Below are 25,226 nucleotides of genomic sequence, written 5' to 3' on the forward strand. Positions count from 1 at the left end.
TAAGCCTGTGAAATTAATGACCTAATATCTGCAATGAGAAAGCTCGTTTTAAAGGCATAATCCTCACGCTGTTTCTTGGGAAGACAAGAGCAACTGAATCAATGAAGGTTTAGGCTCTGGGAAATTACAACTGCATGCACTCACGCGAGCATGCACTCACATGCAAACCCATGTGGTTATATCTCAGACACACACAAACACACAGATTTATTCTATCTGGTATGCCGCTGTAAGAGAGGATACGTGGTTTTATTCGATCACTCAAACCTGTGACAACGAATCCTACTAAACTGGTGATGTTGTGTGATTAGAGGTGATTCAATTAAATTTCACCTTCAGCCTCATTTCTGCGTGGAACAAAAAGCAGTGCACAAGTTTTGGCAGTTGTTAAAAGTAGTAATCAGTTACTGTATTAAATCCAAGGGCCAAATACGAGGCGAAACTATACCTGCACTCTACATAGTGAAAACATATGTCGAAGGAGCAATTTCTAATTTTATTGTAATATGCTCCAGTTCACAAAATGTACACTTTGAGAGTTTACTTTCAGATTGTGTAGCAGACCCCTACCAAGCTTATCGGTTACAGTGCCAGGAAAGACAAAGGCTCTTATGCATTCATAAAAGAGCGGCAGTTTCCCGCACACACACACGCACACACAGAAACACTCACACATGTAGAATTAAAATGCCATTACTTAGCTGGAACGGAGGAGCTCAACAAGACAGAGGAGACAGGGAAAGGGAAGAAAAGAGAGACCAAAATGGTACTTAATTCTTTCATTATCCAAATGAATGAAAATCACATCAATGCGTCAAGACAAGGCCGTGCATCTGTCTCAAAATTAGCTCACCAATTACGTGAGAAAGCTAATGAAGGCAGGGGCTCAGTGTGGCGATAGCTCGCAGCCATCAGAGAGGCTTTTGATTCCATTTGCAGCAAAGACCTCTGAGGGCAGCCTGGTCTGGTGCCAGCTGACCTTCTTCGTCTGACCTCTGACCTCAGTAATCACTAGGGAACTGGGCTGATAGCTGATTTGTCGAATCGCCCGATAGCCCAGAGAAAGAGTCAGTGCTCTCGGAAATCTTGTTTTTTCCACTGAACTTCTCAGTACTTGGTATAGATATCTGCAACAACAACACGTTGGTTGGATGACTTGTTAACAGAGTTGCAGCCTCGCGGCACACTGACCCTGCGTTCATGCGATGCCACTGCCAACGCTGTGTCTCTACACCATGTTTTAGTATCCATAGGAGGCCACAGCAGCTGAGGAAAATAGAAAGAATCGGATGGTAGGGGGCATGTAGAGGACAATCATTAGAGTGCACAGAAGGAGGGACGAGGAGAGGCGGCTGGGTGTGAGGGGAAGAGAGCGGGAAGCTCAGCAGTCCCCGAGCATCTGGCAATGCATCGCGGGGTTCCACGGTCCCTGTCATTAATAGTGATGAAATCATTTAAGCCATCAGGACTAAACGAGCCAGTTAAGAGACACTCAACGCTACACTTCTGTCTTGAGATGCATCGCCTGCGTGCGCTGCTGGCATTGACACACAGAGGGAAAATAGATGTGCGCGCATGTGGAAGCTGACAGCGTGTAGAAGCTACATTATCTGTGTACACTTCTGTGTTTTTTCTACTCAGTGGGTGGTTTCCTCTGCTTTTTTTTTGTAGGATAAAAGTAGGGCCCGGATTTTAATTTGTATTATGTGTGTGTGAACTGTGTGTGCTTTATAAAAACTAAATCAAGTCTTTCTAAAAGATGATTTTGTATTTGGCAAAGTCACGTTTTTTTAAAAATTCAGTCTCTAAGTATCAAATATATTGTCATACGTTACAGCGATAGAAATTCAAGTACTGCGCAAGCTTGTGGAAAGCATTTAGGTTTTGGCAACTGGCATTCTGGCTACAAGGACTGGCAGTTCACTGTAGGCAACTACAGATCGAGCAACTGTAAAAGCAGAAGATGATGAAGAAAACTTGATAAGGAGTGATAATAACATACACAATTCAACACAATCATGAACTCAAGAGACACTAAAGTTCAAATTCAGAACACACTTTTTAAATTCATTTTGTTTATGCCACTTGTGGTGTTTTTGTGCTAAAAACTGTGTATCTTGGTTAAATGGAGACCCATTGTGTAGAGAAGAGGACCACAGGGCTGTAAAGCATTACAAGCTCACCACTAAATGAGTAGAACAGTAAATGTGGTCCTTTTTATATCAAGTTCCAGCCTCAGCAGCAGCTCTGGTGAAACAGTTTGAACAACAAACAGGGCAATTATCTAGTCCAGGCACTACCTGTACATTAACTCAGCCTTCTCCACTGTATGTGCATCATGTCAGTGAATTTTATTTTTCTGTTCTTGTCAGTGATGGGAACATAAACTGTGTATGTCTCTGTATGGTAAAAGTGGAATCAAACAACAAACTGTATTACTGGTGTGCCACAGTTTACAAGAGATGTGCCATCATTAGAGCTGTAGCGAGTGAAGAACCAAACCACTGGCTAAATCTGCCATGAAATACTAGACTGCTGCAATAAAACCTGAGCATCTGCACCAAACTGGAAACAGATGAACCCTGTCAAGGATACATTGTGCTTTTTTTCCCCCCTCCTTGTTTCCTACGAGGCTGCGGGTCTTCTCTGGTTGAGTGGTGAGAATTGTGATTTTGTGCATAATTACATGTGTCGATGTGAGCGCACAGTGTGCAGCATATGCTGATCGTGTGTGTGTGTGAGAGAGAGAGAGAGAGAGAGAGTGTGCACACTGATGTACTCTCGTCGGCCTTTGTGTGTATCATGTTATGGCCTACACAAGTACCGAGGCCACAAAGGAAATCCATTGCCAACAACAGCACAGCTACTGGCAAGGAGCCATACCACCCCAGAGGCTTATGGGATAGGGTTTACAACCAGAGATGAAGTGTAGGAGGGTGAAATCTGTAAGGGTCAACCTGTGTTATACCGTATATAGTGTCTAGTTATTCCTCAGAAAACTGTCAGATGCTTTCCTAGAATTTTATATTTCCCACTTTTCTCAATAATGACTGTTTTCTTCTTGTACATGTGGAGATAAAAAGCACTCGATGTACAAATCAGGCTATTAATACAGAGTATTACACTGATGTAGAGCAGAGTACCAGAGATTTATAGACTACATTAGGAGTCAGACGAGAACATTATGGTGCTTATTGTGAATTAGGGCATGGGCTCTCTGCCTTGTTTGCTCCTGGGGAGAGGTCGTGATATCCCGTTACTTCCTCAAACCCCTCACTCAGAGGGGACAAGTGTGCTTTTTCCATCTCAGTCCCAGACAACTTATTTCCAGTGTGTTGGCTTTGCGTTATATAATGATATTTGATCGTTCGAAGGCCATGCTGGATGGCTGGTTACACAATACAGATGTACAATGGTGATTGGTTTATTAGCCTTATAAACATAATGATGTGGTGTGTTTGCCTCTTTTGGGAAAGCGAACTAAAGTAACTGCAAGATGGCTGGCTTGTGCCTGTTTCTTATTCTCCTGGTGGCTCAGTTAGATGATGTGTTATGTTTGTGGTAACTCATCTGAGTCAGTGTTAATCGTCGACATACATTTTCTAATGGAGTAATGTAGGATTTGAACGCAGAGCCAGAAACCACCACGCTCACCACTAAGCTAGCCTCGCTCCCTCTCCTTTGTCTTGTCATCCTTTGCTTTCTTCCCCAGTGAGTATCGGCGTTGCCTTTTCGTCAGTGGCTGTGCCGTCTATTGACAGAGCAGTACATTCTAGACATATCTGGGGGATTAAGTTGCAAATTTAAGCAATGGGAAAATCAATGGGTTCCTCTTTTAATTCATGAGAAAGGCTGTCACTGTGAAAAAACAGTAGGGAGATGTGGCTGTTTAGATCACATTCATCCAGAGAGAGGCTGAGGAAGGGGAGGAGAAAGAGAGAGTGAAGACAGCATCCTTTAAATCTCTCCATCAAACGGGGGGCAAGGCTGACGGGGGCTCGCCAGAGATAAAACCACCAGAGTAAGAAAAAAAATAGATCCTTTATTTCTACCGTGGTTCTGCCATTCGTTTGCCTGGTCTCTCACAGATCTGACTGCTGAATATCTGAACGCAATAGAGCGACGTTCATTTTTCAAGTTTTGGGAGCAAAAGTGCGTTTCTTGTTCCATGTTCCCAAAGAAAGACTGGAAGTCAGCAGTGTTGGGAGAGGCAGCTGCAAAGGTTTTAAGTACTACCTGGACTCTCGGCCAATAAAAATACATTTTTTGCCTGCACAGATGTATATTTTCACTCTTGGACTGTTTCACGTAAAGTCGCTCAGCCCTTTTCATCTGCAAGGATTCCTATCACACATCTTTTTGTTGTTGAGTACAGCAAGCTCTTTGTATGAGAGCTGAGAGAATAGAGGGATGTGAGGAAGAAAACTTTGCCATGACTGCAAAAAAAAAAAAAACCCACTGCTTTCTCAAACACAAGTCACCATATTTCCTCAACATAAGACATTTCTGGCCAACATTCAGTAGAGTCATCACATCCTTGTGCTTTATGACTCCTCTAAACAAGTCGCGTTCATCCCCAGGTTACACTCTGGTACTGTGTATCCCCTGCTGACTTCAGGGAATTTGATTTTTTTTAATGAACAGCTCAATATCTAATTCATTAAAGTGGCTGTTTTATTTGATGCATTCTCCTTACTCCAGCTGAACCAAGGGAGCCAGCCAGGGGATGAGGGGAGATGGCCCCCGTTGATGGACGTCCAGTTGCACACACAAAGTGCTGCGAGTGTGTGCCTGCACGTGTCCCCTGGAGAGAGTCGCAGGCTGCGGTCGATCGTGGCTCCTTCTCCACGGGGACCGAGAGCGGGAGTTTTACCCGGTTTGACTGCTGAAAGATGGGAGCTGTAATTGGCCTTGCAGAGACACACTCTCTCGTCATTAGAGGCGGGCCAATGGGGGGAGGCTTAACAGTCGCTGTGGGGCGCACTGCCAGTGCTTTCCCTTTCTCTCTAGGTGTCTATCTGGCAACAAAAAAGCATAAGGAGGCAAGTTAGGCCTTAGTAGCTGTAATAGAAATGTCGCCCATGGCTACGCTTTGTGCGCGCATGTGTTGTGATTGAGCAACATGTAAGTTTTCCATTAACACCAGTAACGGGCATAGAGATCTCTGAGTTTATAAGGCCCCTGCTCACACATACTTCAGATGCTTTTCAGCCATCGGTTGGAGTGGACGAGGGACGGTTGGGTTTGTGTATCACGAGAACTGAAAACACCTGTAGCATGAGGGTTGATTGATGGGCTCATGCAGCATTTCTGATCTCTCCACTTGTTATCTGTCTTTGATTTTCATCTATTCTGTAGAAAAGACTTGACTCAAAAACCTTCTAAGGTCACTGGCCACTGATTTGTGGGTCCAGTCTGGGCAAATTTGCAGTATATATATCATCTGCTTCTATAAATAGCACATATCTCATTTAGCAAGCTCCTGTGTGCTCCCCTCTTATCTCTGCATGGATCACATTCTCCACGCATCTCAACATACAGTAGCAACTGATACAATAGGCACAGTTCATCCAGAAGTATAACACAAGAATGCATTGCATAATATAAAAAAGCAGGGAATCTGATATACAGCAGGTTGGAGGCCCTGAAGAGAAAAAAAAGCTATATAGAAAAAAGGTGTATTAAAGTGAAGCAGAGGCCCTAGGTGGAGAGGGTCAGCATAAGAGTTGAAGGCGCTCCCTGGCCAGGGCCTGGGGGGGCGGCTAGGGATGTGTCAGGTGCATGAGCCGCACTCTGCGCTGGGCAGTGTTGTTGTTACACCGAGGGCAGCGCCACAAATCCGAAAGTATTGATTTCCCGCCTTGTCGAGAGGCAGAGAACTGTCATGTGGAGAGCACTGACCTTGGTACACACACTAAGACAACTATTCCCCCTGGCCCCCCAAGGCACAGAGAGGAGAGAAGAGAGGAGCAGATGCAAGACACAGCAGCAGCAAGCAACAAACAACAATGAGCTACCACGTCTCCTGTGCGAGGTTGGAGGGTGGGGGGGGGGGGGGGGTGGCGGGGCGGTAAGAAATGAGAGGAGGTGATCTTGAGAGGAAGAGAGGAAAGAGAGAGAGAGAGAGAGAGAGAGAGAGAAAAGGGAGCTAACAGTCAAAGCCAGGGCCAGTTCCCCTGAGTTGTCAGTGGGCAGCCCAGTGTCTGGTTATCACGCTGTTTGAAATGACAATGGCTTGACTTGTATTTTCCTCTTGAGACCCAACTCAGATCTATAAGCCAGAGGGAGGGAGGGAGAGAAGGAAGTAGGGGGGGGCTGTTGGTTAGAAGAGCAGAGGAAAGAAAAGGCTGGTCATAAAAGGAGACGATAGAAGAGCGAGAGGGAGGTAGGAAATAGTGTGAGAGAAAGCACGACAAAAAGAAAAGCGAGCGGGGGAAAGAAGTGAGAGATTGACTCCTTCTGTGTCTGCATCACTGCTGTAGTTGTAGCCTTTGACATCTACAGAGAGAGACAGGGAGGAAGGAAGAGAAAGAAGGCAGCAGCAGCAGCAGCAGCAGCAACAGCTCAAGTGAAATGTTTTTCATGTGGAAGCTCCATCAGGATTTGACAACAAAAAGGGCTCCCTGTCACCTGCAGCTACACGGCGGGGCTCATCCCCAGTCACTGCGGAGCGCAGAGCCAGACAGAGAAAACACAGCCTACAAAGCGCTCTCCTCCGGTTAGATCAGGGTGACAGACACTTAAGAGACCCAGCTTTAGTCACACATCTTTCCCCTCAGATCAGGGTGTTTTGCTAACAAGCTCAGCAGCAAGTTCGCCGCGCTTGCACACTGAAGCATGTGAATAAAGGCCACTTTTTTCTTGATGAAGAGTTCTGTGCAGAGTTGTGAGGGAATCTATTCACAAAGTCTCTTTTTTCGGAGCAGTCTCAAAGAAGTGGAGTCCTAATTGAATTAGCTGGCTTATTAGTGTTTGACATTGTAAGCTCGGCTATAAGTAAGGAAGTGGGGACTTGGGAAGTGGATTTAAAGAGCAGTGTTGGTTTTGGTTCTAATTTTACACTCTCCTGACACACATTATTCCCCTCAGCTGCAGTTAGGCCCAGATATGGTAATGCTAATAATATGTGTGCAAGCAGGGTTTAAGTGGCTTGCTCACCTCAATTGCCAAGCCTGAGAAACACTGTGGTCTGCAAACCTGGTGGCTAAAGCTTTGTCAGTGGTGATTTAAGGAATAATAATCTAGAAAACAGAGATACTGAGTTATTGTTTCATTCAAAGATAAGAACAATTAACTTTTCTCATCTGCTGCCCATCTTTGTCTGCTCACAATCCTCTTATTTCAACATGTCTTCACAGGGAAAAATAGACTAAGCGCACCTCTGGCTATAATGCTGTTGAGTGGCCTTGATGTTGAGGTTTGCCTCTGTTAGTCTACCTTAATTTGGTCAGATCTAATTGCTAATTACACTTGCTTTCATTATCTCAGTGTGTTAAATCCTAGGGCTTTTCTAGTATTATCTTTACTCAACGAAAGAAAGAAAGAACCTTTGATCAAGATTAGCCACATATAGTCTCCTTTGGTCTGTGCAGAAACACACACACACATCAACACAAATGCATGCAAATGCCGCACAGTCTTAATGAATCTGTTTCATCTGTCTTCTTGACTTTCTCTGAGTTGTCGATATTCACCTCCCCATGCCCTGAGAACACAATTTCTAAAAAGTACAAGTTCATGCTTTTGGAGAAATATATTAAATAATAACAAACACTCACACTGAATCCTAATCTTTTTCTTTCAGTCAATAGTAGTCTATTCCCGATGCAGTCTACCCGGTCAGTAAAGTGTTAAAAATGACTGGAGCAGCGATTAACATCTTAATCTTTTGCCTCATGTTGATTGTCAGCTTCCTCTGGGAGCACAAAAGGAACTTTTTGGCTTTCGCCACAGCACCACTGGTGCTCTGACCATTTAATAACACAGAAACACAAGCATTGGCATTTATTGCACCTCCCCTAAAAATATAGTGGGACAACTGGCAGCAAACAAATAAATAAATGTAAGCCTCCACAATTAGCCATGGCTCTCAGTGGATGCATAATGGATCTCGCTACACAAAATGATTACATGCCACTTGAGATAATGACAGATTGTGCTAAAAGGAGCTACTTCACGCACTCATTCAGCTCTCTTTGGGGGTATCACGCAATGTGAGTCAGTGGTGAAAAGGGATGTGCCAGTGAGGCCTGGGGGCCCCCTCAGCCATCCTGGGTGCCAGAGGGCGTAACGCCAAGCGAATGCCCTGCCTGACACATGATAAACTTGGGGACAGGTGACCAAAGCGAAGCTGGCCATACCTCGCGTTCCAGACAAGTTAGTGAGTAATGACATGTCAGCAAAGAGCCTGTGTGTCAATTTCACCTTTCATAAATCCAGCAGAAAAAAAAAACAGGTCAACACTCTTGCTGGTGTCAACAGGCATGATGAAATGAGGGTGCACTGAGGCTAGACATTTTGACAAAACCACGGCAAGTCTTTTTCTCTCTGTGCCTAACTCAGAGAGGACTCCATTGTACTCATTCCAGCATCAAATTTGGCGCTTACTCAACAGCTATCAAATATACTGTTGAGTGCAAATGCCACTGTACTACGCAGCAACTTCTACGCCAGAGGGAGGGTGGAGCCTGTAAGTCGCGTGGAAATACGGTCCGAAATCCAAAACAATGACAGCAGCAGGTTGAGCTGAAGTCATGACTAATAATCCAGGATGAAGAACATTCTTTAGGACCAGACCTGACATTTGGTTTGAAAAAAAAAAATAGCAACAAATGAGTTTGAGAGAGGAGGTGAACGTGGGTTTCAAACATATTAAGAGTACATTTTTTAAATGTACTGTCAGCTTTTAAGATTTATTCTCAGCAGATGTTTTAAAAGAGGATGAGGAATATAATAATTTCAGTACACAACGCAATTGTATTTCTTTTCATTTTCATCTTTGTTTGTTTTTATTTTTTTTTTTTTGGTCTTGTATTTATCCCACGTATTCCCCACTGCCCATGACATACTGGAAATGCCTGGTTAAGTGCTGTTCTGACATTAGCTGAACGTAGTCACAGCATTTGGCCTGGGGACAAATGCTAGAAAGGCTCTATAAATATGGATGCCACCCACCCCTCCTCTTTCCTCCCGCTCTCCCTCGGCTCCCTGATGAGTTTGCATGTGTCTGAGAGTGTCTGTGTGGCACGCCGTTTGTTCTGTCACACCATGTCCCCACAGTTTGTTTACTCACACTGACAGAGATACACTCGCTTGCCGTCGGTGCGCACCGCCTACGCCTGCTAACCAAGTGCCAAAGAGCTCGCTAATGCTCCAGCTCCTCCTGTAAATAATGCATCCGCCAGTGCCAGACAGCGAGCATCGCGCGGCAGCCCCAGCTGTCTGAACTATTTCATAGGCTGATGGGTCTGTTAGCCTGCACGTCACTCTCAGTTCGCCGGTGTGCATGTGTGTTAGCGAGTGTCATTGTCACCTGCTGTTGCATCTCGGAGCATCACACCCAGAGAGCTCAGTGCTGCATGAAAACGATGCCAGTCGAGCCAGTCCTCTTCCTGTGTGCCCGCCTCTGCCCCCAGCGCCGTGGTGGCCCTGTGGGTGCCCCGTGGCGGCACTGATGCCAGCACGTGTGGAGCTGCAGGGAGGGTCCCTGTGGGGAGGAAGTGGGCCATTAGTACGGTCCTTGCCCCGGAATTTTACTCCACTTCAGTACACATCACAGAGGGCCGCCCTCTCGCTAACTAGCTAACACATGCTAATTAGTCTGGCGACAGAGCCAGTTCCTTCTTGCTTTGGGAGCATATGTGTAGCTCCAGAGCAAAGCTGGCTGAGAGGACCTGGCCAGGGCCTAATGCTGCTTCATTAAGCTTTCTTTAATGTGCTTTAAATAAATGTAGTACAGTAGCTTAGTGCTTTAGGACAGCCTGGAAAACATTATGATGGAGCCAGTCTCATCTTTGCTAATTAACAAGTCACTGATCCGAACGTCTCACTTAAATACTGCACTGTTGTGATTTCGGACTTTTCTTACCTTCCAGATTAGTGTGGCGTGTCGTCCGCTCTCCAACCAACTTGCCTTTGCTGCTGAACGTCTTCATTTTCTGGAAGCAAGAACAACCACAGCTTTAATGAAACTTAATGATGATAGTCATAACACAACAATAATGCAGTGGTCTGGAAAACTAATCAATGCGTCTTCTCTCCTTCCCCTAATGACCTGTGAAAACAAAGCAATAAAAAGGCTGCGCGTGTTTATTTTGGCCAAAGCAACAGGCTGATAAGAGCGGCTGGCTGATTAGGGCCGAGCAAAGCCGAGACGGTCACAAAGATTAGGACACCACACAAAGGTAATGTCGCCACTCGAGGTGAAGGTTCGTACATTTCAGGAACTTTCCACTGGATGGAAAGTTTGCAGTCCTACTTACTAAAATGTATTCTCTCTGCCGCAGAAGCCTTGTTATCTATGTTAAATAGATGAGGATTTCCTGTTTCAGGCCCATGCGCCATGATTTTCCTGTTACTGTAACTCTTGTCAGTGGTAGTAGTTTGTCATCACAGTAATGCGATGATAAACACATGTTGTTTCTCTTGTCGTTTGTGTGAAGTGGCTGACTGGCGCAGCTCTCGTTTTAGCATGCCGGTCGTCTTTTGGTCTCTGGCTGATTCCTCCCAGACTCTGGCCCTTCACCACAAATCATTGTGGTGCGCTGTGTGCAGCTTTGGGACACACATGTGCCCCTGAAGTGGTGCAAAATCACCATTCCTGAGATTCATCTTTTCCCTTTTCAGTGAGTAATACAAAAACGAGACCATTTTTTAAAAATTCCTCAGTTTCTTTACAGCATGACGAAAAGTGTCGGTTTGAGAGCGTGTTTTCAATTAGTGAAGTACATGTATGGGGAAGAAGGCAAAATAATATTTTCTTAAATGGTCTGAAGGAATTCTAAAATGCAAAAACAAAAAGGGGTGGGGATGCAGGGGGAGATCAGCTCATGTGTCAGTGCTTGTGAAAAAAAATCACAAACACAAACCTTGAACAGTAGCAGCAACTTTCTGCTAGCATGTTATCTGCATTTTGCCACAAAATACAAACCAGTCGACACACAGTTTACATAAGTGGAAATTATGATATATACATGTGCTACAGAAACACACAGAGGAAAACACCACCTTAACACCTTTCTCTAGGGAGCAACCAAATGTAAGTCATGCATACTGTATTAGGACAGGCAGAGCTTCTGAAATTCTGAGAATTAAAATGATTTAACAAGCCCTGTAATAAATGTATTTCTTATTCCCTGGTCAGATCATATGAATTCCTAAACACACAACACATTTCACATGACAACACGGGAGATCAGTGTCAGGTGGATTACATGGGATGATGGGGTGATGGGGTGATGTGCCTTTTTTTTTTTTTCCTGCTTGCTGGAGAGCCTGGTGTCCTGATTAAAAATTTCAGCTCCACTGCCTTTCTAATTAATTAGAGAGGCCACTCAGAGGAGCGCTGTGGACCAATTAGTCTCTAGCAAGCCGATGATGCCTATCGCTACAGCATCACCGTACAGCTGTCGTTCCCCGCTCCGAGGACCCTCAGGTGCTCGCACAGGTTCAAACAGCAGTATGCATGCATGCATACGCACTACTTCAGATGCATGCAAGCATACGCGGAGCATAATCGTAACAGTACTAATAATAATTAAAAAAAATATGTAGTTTACATGTGAGAAAAATAATTCCCGATTCAACATACTGTGTCTTTCATGCTTTCGAAGTTCAATGTAAAATAAATTTCACAGAAAAAGCTCCCAATGACTCAGTTAGTATAAAGGATTCTGTCATGGGAGTTTGGCTGCAGACATTGATTGAAAAATTTGTTTATTGTTCATTAGTAAATCAACCTGCGACAATTTGATAATCATTTAGGTCACTTATCCAGTAAAAATATCTAATATTTTCTGGTTCCAGTTTGTATGTTAAAATATGTTCAGTCTTTTTGGATTGTTGATTGCTAGTCAGACAAAATCATTTTTACAACTCTTAAGACATCAATTCCAGCTCTGTTCTGCCAGGTTTTGGTGGGAATTTGACATTGTTGTAGAAATGAAATAATCACTAGATCATTTTGAAAAAAAAAAAAAACAGCCACAGCTTGAGACAGTAATAATACTCCACGTTTTAATTGGTTTGTGAAACCTTAAAATGGCAGTTACTGTAAGGCTGCTAATACCAAGAATATGCTTTTCCTGTCTGATCTACACTGTGAGCTTCATGGTTATGAAAGTCATGGCAAAAACCACCTAAACACAGTGAAAGTGAACCTCTTTCAGTCAGATCCCCTCCATAGAAAATCAGATGAAATAAGACGGACCCATTCCTGTTACTTAGGTCTTGATGGTGAATTCATCCTGCGTGCTGACCACAGGGCTGGGTGGGGAGGGCTGGAGGGTGGGGAGGTGTCTGCTTCTCTTCGGAGGGGTGGCAGAGTTTGCTGACTTTGTGAGAACGGACTAGTTATAAGACCGAAGAAGCTCATTTCCACTTCAAGGGGTCGTCTGAAACATGGCATCAGCAGGCCTTTCTGTTAACTCTCGCTCTTACTCGCTGCACTCTGGCGTGTGTGTGTGTGTGTGTGTGTGGACTAATGCATGTGTGTGCTCGTACACACACACACACACACATCATCTGATCGTCACACACAGATATTAATAATTGCCTCCCCATCTCATCCTCTCCCAAAGTCTAATGTTTATTTGTACTTGAGGAAAATGCGCTGATACAGTTTTTCTTCAAGACTGAAAAACAGCCAAAAGCCAACAAAAATGTGGAACTTCAAAGCCCCCTGTGGTGGTGGGTACACATTAATGAACACATCACACACCAACACACACGTAACGCCCCGCAAATAATTCACTATTCCTTACAAGTTTAATTGGAGTGTGGATTGGCACATTTAAGCATAGAAAATGTGTGTGCGTGTGTGTTTGCAAAGCACAAACAGCCAATACTGTAGTGGCTGATTAGTATGAGAAGAGGGGATGAATGTTGGAGGACTCTCAAGAGCCACCCATGAAACACGGTGAGGATGTCAGAGTATTTTGTTCCCAATTCGTTCATTAGATGTAACTCAGGCTAGTGGACGCTCAGAGTATTTTCAAATTCATTCACAATCACTCACACTCTCACACACACACACACACACACAAAGACAGAAAAAGACGCACACTGAAAACAACACTGTTGGAAACAGTTGTAGTTATTAGATCAGCGTGTCTGACATTTTGTCGACATAAGTAATTAATTTAGCCTTTCTATTGGGAAAGTCCAAAGAGCCCAATTAACATGGCTAATATTGCTGCATCGTGTAAAAACATCATTTTTTTTAATACAGAGGGAATATTCAAATGACTCGCCTTCATTATTCAAATGTATAAGCAAAGTCATCACTGGGGAAAGAGACAAGATGGGATTCACACTCGCAGGAACAAGAAAATGATAATCAATCTTTTATTTCTGCAAAGCAATCAAATATTCAGCATATGTGCTTTTCCTTTATCTTGGTTTTCTTTATTTATGTCATCTGCAATTTGAGTGTTTCTTACTTTCCTCCTCATAATTTTTCATTAGAAATTTAGAGGCTTCTTTTTTGTGTGTATTGACTAAGTGCCATGTTGCAGTGATAATCGTTAATTATTTAATTTAACACATTTGGAAATCTTGGCAGCATGTTTGTGTGAGCCTAGAAGCAGTTTGGTATTTCATTGAAATTATACAGTTAGTCAAGGCTTTAAAGCAACTTTTACAGTTGGTCCGGTACACATGCTCAACACTGGAAGCGAGGCCAAGACTCATTCGGTTGCCAAATCCCATGGCTTTGTAAGCAACACGCTGCAGAAATGGAATCAGACAAATAATATTCCTAATTTAGAGAGTGAAAATGTAAAGGTCAGAGGCGGCGGTGAGGAACGTTTTATAGTTTATTTGAATCTGTTTTTATAGATTGCCATTGTGGTACCGTGTTCTCTATTTTCACGGCTCGTTCGGGTATTTGTTTTCTAGCGAACTCGGGGGCCCCACTACTGCAAGGCCCGGGCTCTTGGCTCTACTCTCCCACTCGTATAGCTGTAACAAAGTCAATATTACAAAGAGGTAACACATGTCGAGGTATGCTTCGGGCCTGCCCTGGTGCTGTGATCCTGGACTGGGACACACACACACAGACACACACGTCCTCCGTGCAAAAGAATGCATACCTTCAATAGTAGGCGGCCGATCTCCAGGGAGAAAAAATGTATCATAATTTTTTCATCTCTTTACAAATTTGTTCTCTGGTTGAATTTGACATTTTTGAACATGTGAAACTGTACGTGTGTGTGTGCGAGGGAGCGTGTGCGAACGTCTCTTCCTACCTTGTTACGATGTCTGTTCCTTCACATAAACTTTGTGGGTGTGTGTGTGTGTGCGTGTGTGTGTGTGTGTGTGTGAGGGCCAGTTTGTTTTGTTTTTCCCTTACTTCAGCACATCTGAGAGAGCTTTTCTGGAACTCCTGAGCCCTGTCCAAACAAAGATGGCCGAATGTGAGGGATGGAGGGGAGGTGGATCAGGGTGTGTGTGTGTGTGTGTGTGCGTGTGTGTGTGTGTGTGTGTGTGCGTGTGTGTGCATGTGTGTTTGTGATTTTTCAAGTAAGCTGGGACCAGAAGGGCCTTGCGAAAAAACCAAGAGGAGGGAGAGAAAACCGAGCCCCTGAGAAAGGCAGCTGGAAACACGGAGACTTGCGGTCTTTCTCCCCCCCCCGACACACACACACACACACACACACACGCTTCTCCTCCTCACCCCCCACCTCTCTCTCCCCTGGTCCAGCTGCACTCAGATGTGTCTGCCTGCCCACCCCCCCGCCCCCTTCACAACTCCACCTCACCCCTGCGCTCCCAACCTCAATGCCACTGCCAAGGAAGGAGGGAGGGAGAGAGAGAGAGAGAGAGAGAGAGAGAGTGTCGCAGCTGGTAATACTTACTGGCCATTTTACCGTGGTAAAGGCATGAGCTTCATTAGGCCAGGGCCCGCGTGTTTTGTGCTGAGTACCGGCCGTGTTATTGTTAGGATGTGGTAAAATTATAAATATGGAGGGCTGAGGGGGATTTTGCAGGGAGTGCAGGGATCTAAGTGGAAGGGCTGGAGAGGAGGCGAGTGCAAGGTGGTGGGAGGGGAGAGGAAGAGGAGAAACATGCCACTCATTAACTCCTCTGCCACAGTCTTGTTTCTCCTGATTGGGTGGCAATAAAAAAGTCTGTCACAATTTGTCAAAGTTAATGACTCAATGGCACACCAGCTCTCAAGGGCTGGAAGACACGCTAACATATGTCGAATTAGTCAATAGCTTTATAATTGCAGAAATAAGGATTCCGGCTTTAGCCAAATGAAGCGGACTTAGAGGGTCCTGAGAGGGAATGTGCAATTTGGTCAGGTCGATTGCAGAATGGCAATCACAAAAGCTTGGCACTGCTTTCCCCACGCAGTTGTTGGGTTTCTGTCTTTTGCTTTCTGTCCTTCCTTGGTTCCTTTCCTCCCTCCCTCCCACCTGTTTGAGCTGTGTCATCTCTGTGACCTGTGACTCCAGAACAGCGTCTCGCCTCCACTTCAGCCCCTCTATCTGTGAACTTTGTAAGACAGATAAAGATTAAAACACACCAGACGGACTTTCCTTTGGTCTGCCGTCTCCCTCCCCGCACACACACACACACACACACTTGTAGTTGTGCAAAGACACTCCTTGCTCCTCTCCCTCATTGAGTAGCTTTGGGAGTGACACACTTGTCACTGTTTTGATGTAGCCATTGGTCAAACACTCTCTCCGTCTCACCCTCCCCTCTCTGTCGGTATCTCTGTCTCGTGTCGTCCTATTTTTCTGTGTCATTTGTTGACTGAAACCTTAAACACTAATGAATGTCACAGCTTTTTCTTGGACTGTTGTATCTAAAGATGGAATTACGAAACTGAATCAGGAGAAGTCTTCTCACTATGCTGGCTAAGGTAAATGATTGCACAAATCTGTAAATAACAGCAATCTGGGCTACTTTTGGGGATATCTTAAAATGCAGTTTATTATAGATGCAAGAAGATGCACTTGGCTGCAAATAATCTGAATGAAGCAATTAGCCCCTGTTCAGCATAGGTTATACATAGTTTTTGTATTTCCACAGCTGTTGGCTGTGCAGGCCCAGGTGTTTACAAGTAAACCACCGTGCTGACACACTGTTTGAACAAAGCTCAGAGGAAAGAAACAAATATTATTGCCCAGTCGTGTGTCTTGAAAACCAGCCAAGCCGTCTACAGTAGTGTTCGGTTTAGTTGAAAAAACACATATACATAATTTGGAGATTGCTTACACACAATTAGTGCAGGCTTTTTTTTTTTTCACATTAAAAATGGTCAAAGAAAATAAAGAGCTATTGGCGAGATTAAATCTAGGAATTCTTCCAAGACTTCTCTGGCTGGGAGCTGGTTTGAGTAGGGGAATTCAGTGTGTGTGTGTGTGTGTGTGTGTGTGCGTGTGTGTGTGCATGCACAAGTTTGCATGAGAGGGAATGTGGGAGAGTGTGTGGGAGCTTGTATGTGTGTAGTTAGAGGTATAGAGTCCCACCCTGTAGACTAGTGTGATGACTAAATGTCAATTTGGGGGAGTCTCAGCAGTGCTGGCCTCCTGTCGTCACGTCAGCACCGTGTGTGTGTGTGTGTGTGTGTGTGTCTGAGACAGTGAATGAGTGAGTGTGTCCCATTGCCCACACTAGCCAATGATTGCCAGGGAGATGTCCCCTCGCAGAGAGGGGTCAGCAATATGTCTGGGTTCTGACTAATACTTTCTGTTTGTGTTAGGGTGTCGATGGGGAGGGAGGTAAAGCCCAGACGATGTTGGTCGTCTTCTCTCCCCACTCTCTCTCCATTTCCACCAACCCCTACCCTGCTGCACCACTCCTCCCATTCCTCTTTTTCTTTTCTCTCCTTTCCCCTTCTCTCCAACACGTGTCTGGTCGCACTGTGTGGTCATGTCACTCCCTTAAGTCTCCAGGCAGAAACGTAGCGTGCTGGTGCAGCGCCGGCTGTCACTGTGATATTTGCACTCAGTGGGGGCGAACGGCGGGCCGGCGAGTGCAGGTGTCAAGTCTGACAGGGAGTTGTCCTTATCCGGTGCAGGTCCTTCCTTCTGATAGACTGAAGGTCGGAGTGGATCTAGTATTTATTGACAAAAATGTTTTATTTTCCTTCCTTTTCCTCTCCACACAATAGCCAGTGATAAGGACATGAGTTTCTGACCAAAGCAAAGTCCATGAATGATTTTTAGCATTCATTTGATTGCTGAGATAATTTGTTTATAAACACAAAATTATTTGACAATTTGGATTATTGATGAATATTTTAAGTCATCAATCAAGCAAAAATAAGAAACCTTTGTTGGTTTCAGCTTTTCAAATAAGGTTGGAAATAAGGAGGATTTCCTGTTTTCTTTGTTTCGTTCCCTGTAACATTTTGGGGGGACTGAAAAGTCAACAGCTTGGACTCTGGGAACAAATTTTAAAACAAACTGCTTGATCAACTGACTTCACCAACACATACAGAAGATCCAATTTTAGCATTAAGAAAAACCAAAGATACAGCAAGTGTCATGTCGGTTTGTCGGAAAGATTGTTACCAAAAACATTCAAATAAACAAAAGATTTGAGAAGACTCGATTGCTCAGTGGTGAGCAAAATGTTAACCATCAACAATATATTTTTGAAATTTCTATACAGCAATTTATTTTTTTGTCTCTGTACACACAAGGAGGAAATCGGGAGATCCAGCCCGACATCTTTCGCACAACACTTTCTCAACCTTCCTACCTCCCCTCATCAACTTTCCTCTGCTTCCTCCACCTTTGCTGCAACAGCTCTTCCCCACCTTTCCAATACACCAGCTTGCCTGACTCCCCCCCTCAAACCCACCCCCTTGCTCCCTCGCTATTTCACTTCCCTTCCTTTTCACCAGCGATCCCTTCGTTCGCTCTCTTTCTCTCCTTCCTTTCCCTCCCTGACTCCCCGAGCACCCTGCTTTGAACCTGGCCTTGAATCTGTGCACCCAGAGGTCTGTCACTGGGCAGATGGTTTGATCTCTGGCTGGGGAAATGCTTTGAGGAGAGCTGAGAGGGGCCAGGGGCCTGGACTGAGGTCCTCTGCCTGGACCTGCTTTCTCCACAAAAGATGGGAGAAACTTGTGCTCCCTTGATGCTTTGGTATTTGAACTGACAGTGTAGTCCAGTGGTAACAGTGTGGTACAGCTCTCCATACATATAGACTACACTGACTGAGAGCATGCCATATGATAGCAACATCACAGGGTTGTGTTTCTTGTCCAGTATTGTGATATTACCCTCCCTCTCCCTCTCTGTTTCACAATATCAAAGCCAGCTGGGTCCTTTAGCCGTCCACTTCATAAACAAAGCATGACTGTCCTGAAGTACACGCACGGCTATTTATCATGCGAGTGAGTCAGACTGAGAGTTTCGTCATTGATCTGATCTGAAATTTCTTGGGGTGGTGCTCATCATGGGGAGATTTACTTTCTGTGACTCTGTCAAACCACACAGACACAATAGGAATGTTGGAAGCAGAAATTAAGCCAAACTGTGTGCTTGTTTGAGTCTGGGCTAATAACCCGGGTGTTGTGTCTGTGTGTGTGTGAAGGAGTGCAGAGTGTGAGTCATATCTGACAGCTGACAAACACAGAAAAGATGCCACCGGACCTCTGGTCAAAGTTTAAACTGGACGTCATCTGGAATGACAGCGGTCGACACATATCATCACAACTCAGTGGTTTTCTTCAGTTATGGACTTTATGTTGCTCATAAGCCGCTGCTAACAGACAGCAGAACAACATTTCGCAAACGTGATCACAAAGGTTTGACGAAAGAATTTGATATGAGCCATGCCACACTGTGACTTCATCTCTGGCTTTCTTTCCCCCCACTACACCTGTTACTTCTGCCCCATTGGGTCCTGCTCTTTGGGTCAGTAGGACTTAACGTTGGAACATGAAGACAAAAGGAACAGCAGGTGAAAGCAAAGTACAAGAAGACTGACGATCACGGCCAAACATCTGAATCTTACGTGTCAGATGTGTCACAGATGAATTTTATGGTTCCCCAGTTTTCCTTAAATGTTTATTTACACGTAATGTTTATTGCTCACTTCATTTCCAAACTTAATTTTCATATTTTGGCTGTTTTCAACTTTAGCCTAAGTGAGTTACTTTAAAGAGGGCTAAATCTAAACACCGTAATAGCTTTGTGTTTACATTTCATCAGATTTGAGATACATATACTGATTGACAGAGAATGCCAAATCTGTCAGGTCAAAAAGAGCATTAATTACGAGTGCGTGCAAACAACAGACATGGCTGCTTCCATTTGTTTGACGTAAAGAAAGGAGAGGAAGGAAAGGAAGAAAAGCGAGGGGTCCCAGGTCTCCATATGAATACATGAAAACACATGCTTCTCTTCTCCTTCTGTAATCCACCGGGGACTCACGCCCCATTTGGTTCCCATTAGCATAGCTCTGGTCGCTCTGCCCTGTGTCAAAGCCCAGACGCACAGCTGCACAAAGGACAGGGACCTCTGGCTCTGCGAATGCCATCCGCTGGGCTCAAAACCAGAACTGACATGGAGGACAGGCCTTAGACTGTGGGGATTTCAGAGGGAAATCACAAGCTTTTTCTGTCGACTACAGTTTCCCCCATATGCAGTCTAACGGTTTTTACACTGAAGTCAGCGCACAAGTGATTAATCGCTGTTTATTTTGTACCACTTTGTAAGGCGAGAGAGCTCTGTTTCAAGTCACATCCAACGAATGAAATCAAACAAGCAAAAATTAGCCGTGGCACAAGGTATTTGCTCCCCTGAATTCTGTGGCGTGCTGTGTTTGACTACAAAGACTTTCTTTATTCGGCATGTTTTATTTGTCACCTGTTTCCAATATGGACACTGCGGAGATCTATCTGACGGAGCCAGGGCCCGTTTTATGACACACAAAGCTGCTGTGCCTCTTTTTCAACGCACGTTGGCTGCACATTTCTGGCAGGAAATTGACAGCATTTCAGCAGCTAACTCATGGATGAGATAATATCTTGTGGGTGGAAGAGAGGACAAGATGCTCCCAGTGTTTTACAGCGACCCTAAGCAGAGACAAATTTAAATCTGAAGCTGCTGCTGTGAAGATGAGGCACACACAGACACACACGCACACATATGCGCACGTACGCACAGGGTTTTCATTTAAATCTCGGCTCTGCTTAACTCACCAAACAAGAAATGTGGTCTGTGGCTGTGTGTTGAACACGGTAAAGGTTTCAATTAAAGTAGGAGGAACAATACCCACCCAGCATCCAGAAGCTGTCTGGGTTGGCTTTCAATTGTATGCTGTCAAGGGAGGATACAGAGAGTCTGAGAGGGACTAGTAGTGTTTTGAATGGCATATGGTTACAGCGTCAACCTTGAAAAATGACAGGGTAGTAATACAGTTGTACAGGATATTAGTTTAGGATCGCCATCAGTTCTGTGGTTTCATAGGATTTGTAGTGGCCAATCCACTGTCTTTGTTGATCTCTACATATGCTGTTTCGTTTAGGGTTGGATTCATTTGCATGTATCGGTATTGACCCCGGGCCATGTAGTCTCTCTTTCCTAGTTGGTTTAAAATGCTCTTGGACCCGGCTACAGGCCGAAGCCATCTTGTTCTGCAGCTCCTTTTTTCCCCGCATTTCTTCAGTCCATCTGTCCCACTAACAGTCTTTTAATTGAGAGTCCTCCCCGGTCTGATGCTGGCCATTGCTGACTGTCAGTGTTTATACAATTGGGCTGGGACAGGGACTGCGAGCCAAGCAAAACATCCATGAAACATCAAGCCTCCAGCTAAACAAAACCCAGCAGTGAGACACACACACACTTGAGCCAGATAAGGGCTGAAAATGATGCTTTCTGAACGCAGCGAGGTTAAGTTGTTGACCATAACGTTAACACAGCAGCTGCGAGAGAGTGTTGACTGTTGTTTGAGTCTAATTGCTACAGCATTGTGGGATTTTCTTCACTTGCTAACAGCTTTCGCTTTCTAACTGCTCATTTTTCTAGTGATTTACAAAGTCTCTCTCTGTCTCACACACCCACACACACACACACACACACCCACACACACACACACACACACACCCCTATGTCCTTTTCCTCACCGTCGTCCTTTTTAGTTGTTAGCCAAAGAGGAAACCCTGGCGAGACGCTAGCACAGTGACTAATGCTGTGTATCTGGCCGGGCCTCAGATAACACAGCCTCCTCCCCCGGCCTGCTGTGACAAATATGTGTGAGTGTAGCAGTGGGATCTGGGCCCAAGCTTGTCCCTGACCCAGCCCAGGCCAGACGCAGGTTAAACCACGGCCAAATGCAACCCAGATCCATGCTGGCCACAGAAGCAGAATTCTGAGTACGTGAGAATGATGAGAAGAATGCTTTATAATTTTGTCTTTCTTGCTTCCCCTGACAAGCCACACACGCAGACAACACTCACATCCGTGACGATGTTATTTTTTATGGCCACCTCCGACACACACACACATCTGCTGCCTCTCTCCTGTTTTCTATTTTGTAATCAGCCTGTAATCTTTCATCTCACTGCGTATGATCAATTTTGATGCGGTCATATCGCGAGCATCTTGTGTGTTGCTCTTCTCTTACGCGTTCCTAACTGAATGTTGAACAATGCACACATTAATCCCAAGAAATAACAGGCACACACAGTACGTCCCCTCCCTTCCCTTTTCTCCCGTCAGTGCCTCCTCAGTTGAGGGGGCTTGCTGCCTTAATGCTTCTTAATGCTGCTGTCTGCTTAATGGGCCAGATATGAGAGGTGCTGCTAGCCAGCGTAATAAGTCAGTGATTAGAGGGCGCCTTGTCACAGCGGCAGCCTCGCAGACAGTGGCACGCTCTAATTGCCGTATTAGATGCCCCTTAACTATCTTGTCAGCTGTCAAACCCCAGCTCATAAACAGAAGAGATGCATTTGATATTTGCAATTGTTTATTTCCTTGTGCTGCTGTTGGCGCTGCCGCACGGAGAGGCAATTAGGCAAGGTTTGTGTTGTGTGACATCACCGTGCTCAGTTTCGCTGCTCTAAATTTGACTTTGGAAAATCTTTATGCAGAAATACAGTGTCTTCTGTGGCATAACATGTGACACGGTACTCATTTCAAATCATCATCATCAAATTTGCAACTTGATTAGGGCAAATGAATTTTTTGATGATTTTTTTTCTTTGATGTGTTAGTTTATAAAGTTAAATACAGTTAAGTTAAATAAAGACAACACCAATAGATTGAATTGAAAAAGAGTGTATTGAAGGTGCAAGATCCTTAATAATATATTTGGATCTGCTACAAGATTCTAAGGTATGTTGTGGGTCATGACAACAGACAACTTTATGAATATGTTGCTTCAAAGACAGGCCAACAGGGTAGACTTACTGATTCTATCCTGTATCTAAAAGGTCCCAGCCATGGCCAATGAACATTCATGAACAGCCATGTCTGCTGCTTAAGTTCCTTGAGGCGAGCGCTGAATTCATTTATTGCACACAGCTCTGGATAAGACTGTCAGTTCAGTTCCTAATGTATGTACACTCCAACTGACACACATATAATCCTCACACACGGTGAGGATTGCCGTGCCCGCACCTGGAGAGCTTAAAAAATGGTGTCAAGTCAAATAATCTGTGTCTCCTGTCTCGTTCGGTGTCAAACTGTGAGGTGACATGGTTAGAAGTGGCGTAATTTTGTGTTTAATCTTGGATTAGCCCATGTTCACTTTGACACCTCAAGTTACTAATCAGGTTTACAACACCTTAGGGTGAGCAAAGGGGGATTCTGATAGATTTTATGGTCCCTTAGTAGATTATGAGCGAGCTGAGTTTTATATCCGGAATTACAGGATATCGGTTTAATCCACTGACTAGCTTCTTATTAGCTGCTGCTAAACACCAGAATGTGGGTGAATATTGGTGGGCTGGTGTGTGCACATGAGCAAAGAGAAGAAATATTCTGACATTACTGATCATGCATTGGCCTCAGCTGCGTGACGTGAGAGCCATCGTCTTCTATCTGGAAGCGCTGACTGACTGTTTCTGACATTGTGAAATATAGATTATTGGACTCCAACCTACGACCCTTTGCGTGCATGTCTGTGTCACATTATTGTCACACCACTGCCTTATAAGAATAACAGCGAAGACAATATGAGATAACACATTTAGTGCAGGCTGTAAATTCATAAAGTTTCACGTACTGATAGCGAGGACAAGCAGTTTCTTCGTCACCGTCTTCCTCTTCTCGTCTCTCACAGACTCGTGCATTGTGTAGATTTTTGTCTGATACATTTTCCTCGCAAGTGGATTTCTTAAGTGGCGAATTTAGAATTTTTCTGTCAAAATAAATAGGCAGCTACTCAGAGCAGTTGCCGTGCACGCGAGCCCCAGTTTCCTGCCTCACACATTCCTGAAATTTTAGCTCTGCAATTTTAGTGATTACAGATTTTTTTTTTTTTTTTCCTTACAGCCTAAAGAATGAACACATAGGGAAAATCTCCCTTCAGCACTGACTCAACACCACATGTGCCAAATGTAAAATACGTTACCCTCATCATGTGGATTGCTGTTTATTATGCCATGTTATTAACTTGTTTTTTTAATGTACCATCAGCGGCCAGCGTTCTTAGATCACATGCTAATGTAAAAGAAATCCAATATCAGATTCAAGAAAAGATAAGTATGTGTTTTACAAGTGAAACAGTTCCAAGATTGTTTTTTTTTTTTGTCTTTCCACAAGCAAGATTTCCTGCACCACTCCCCCTACAGCTGCAGATTCCCTTTAGGCAGTTTAGGTTGCAGAAGTGTTACTATCTTGATTCACCAATTCATCTTGATAATGTAAAAAATGTCTGATAAACAAAGACCTGCCAATGCTTATTAAGATTCATGTTTGGCGTTTTGTTGTTTTTTTTTTTTCGGCTTTCACTCCTTTTATGCTGTCTTCTTGTTTCTCCCTGTCAGTGGAAAATTTACGTCTCCCAGCTGCTGCACTCATTTGGATGATGAAGCTGTATTCATTTGTGCGGATTTCGGTGTATATCATACGTTCTCTCCATGCTCTATAATCTCTTTATTGTTTGAAGAATGCGAAACATCTTTGAAGATCAAATGGTCTCCTGCAAAAGTGCACCTGCACATTCGGTTTGAGCAGCCCTACGTGAAGGCTTAACTCGCGGCGCTTGACGCATCGCGCTGTATAGAGTTGCCCTCGTCAAGTCTGGACACTTAACCTCTCACTACTAAAAGCCTTCCGGGGTCAGACTAAGTGCAGCGCGGGTGTTGAGTAATGGAGCCTCAGTCAAAACAAGTTACATTTCTGTGTTTTCAGGAAGTCGGCTCCCATGAACTCTGAGAAATTACAGTATACAGGCAGACTCACACATTGTAATGAAACAGCAGTTGGGAAATTTGGTATCTAACGGTTATTCTTTGTGGCAGTGGCTGCAACAGACCATGTAATAATTTTCCCTTGTGCTTCTTGTACTCATGATTGCAAGTTGATAACTGCTCTTTCCCTGCCTTTTCTTTGTGACCTCTCCTTTGTTCTCCAGCTGTGACTGACATGCATTTCTCTCTGTTTCTGTCCTGTGTCTCTGCAGGCCATTCGCTGCACACTGGTGAACTGTACATGTGAGTGTTTCCAGCCAGGGAAGATTCACCTACGAACATGTGACCAGTGCAAACACGGCTGGGTAGCTCACGGTGAGAAAATTCTTATAAAAGTACCTCCTCTGGCTGTGGAGAGAGCAGAGATCCTGCTCTACATGTTTGTACACGTTGTACAAAGATATATTAGAAGCATATTAGTGTATATTATTAGTCATTATAAGTGCTTTATAATGACTAATAAAGAGCTAATATGCATGCTGATAAGCTATGACGTCATGGTTAATATGCGTTCCCAAATCTAAAGTGTTTATCCTTTTTATTTTACTGCACATACTACCTTCTCTCTGTCTGTGGTGGTGAATTCAGTTTCAACAAATTTACCATGGTAAAAGTAACTTTG

General features: G+C 44.3%; 1 protein-coding gene across 4 annotated transcripts in view; it reads left to right on the forward strand.

Annotated features, from left to right (window-relative positions):
* bnc2 (basonuclin 2) overlaps positions 1 to 25,226 on the forward strand; it is a 155,361-nt gene that overhangs the window by 86,219 nt on the left and 43,916 nt on the right. For all 4 annotated transcript variants that reach the window (XM_046416528.1, XM_046416544.1, XM_046416550.1 and 1 more), the window contains one exon: positions 24,817 to 24,919. In XM_046416528.1, coding sequence (XP_046272484.1) covers positions 24,817 to 24,919 — 103 coding nt within the window. The remainder of the gene's footprint in view (positions 1 to 24,816; positions 24,920 to 25,226) is intronic.

The sequence above is a fragment of the Scatophagus argus genome, chromosome 2 (assembly GCF_020382885.2).
Source record: "Scatophagus argus isolate fScaArg1 chromosome 2, fScaArg1.pri, whole genome shotgun sequence".
Lineage (NCBI taxonomy): Eukaryota > Metazoa > Chordata > Actinopteri > Scatophagidae > Scatophagus > Scatophagus argus.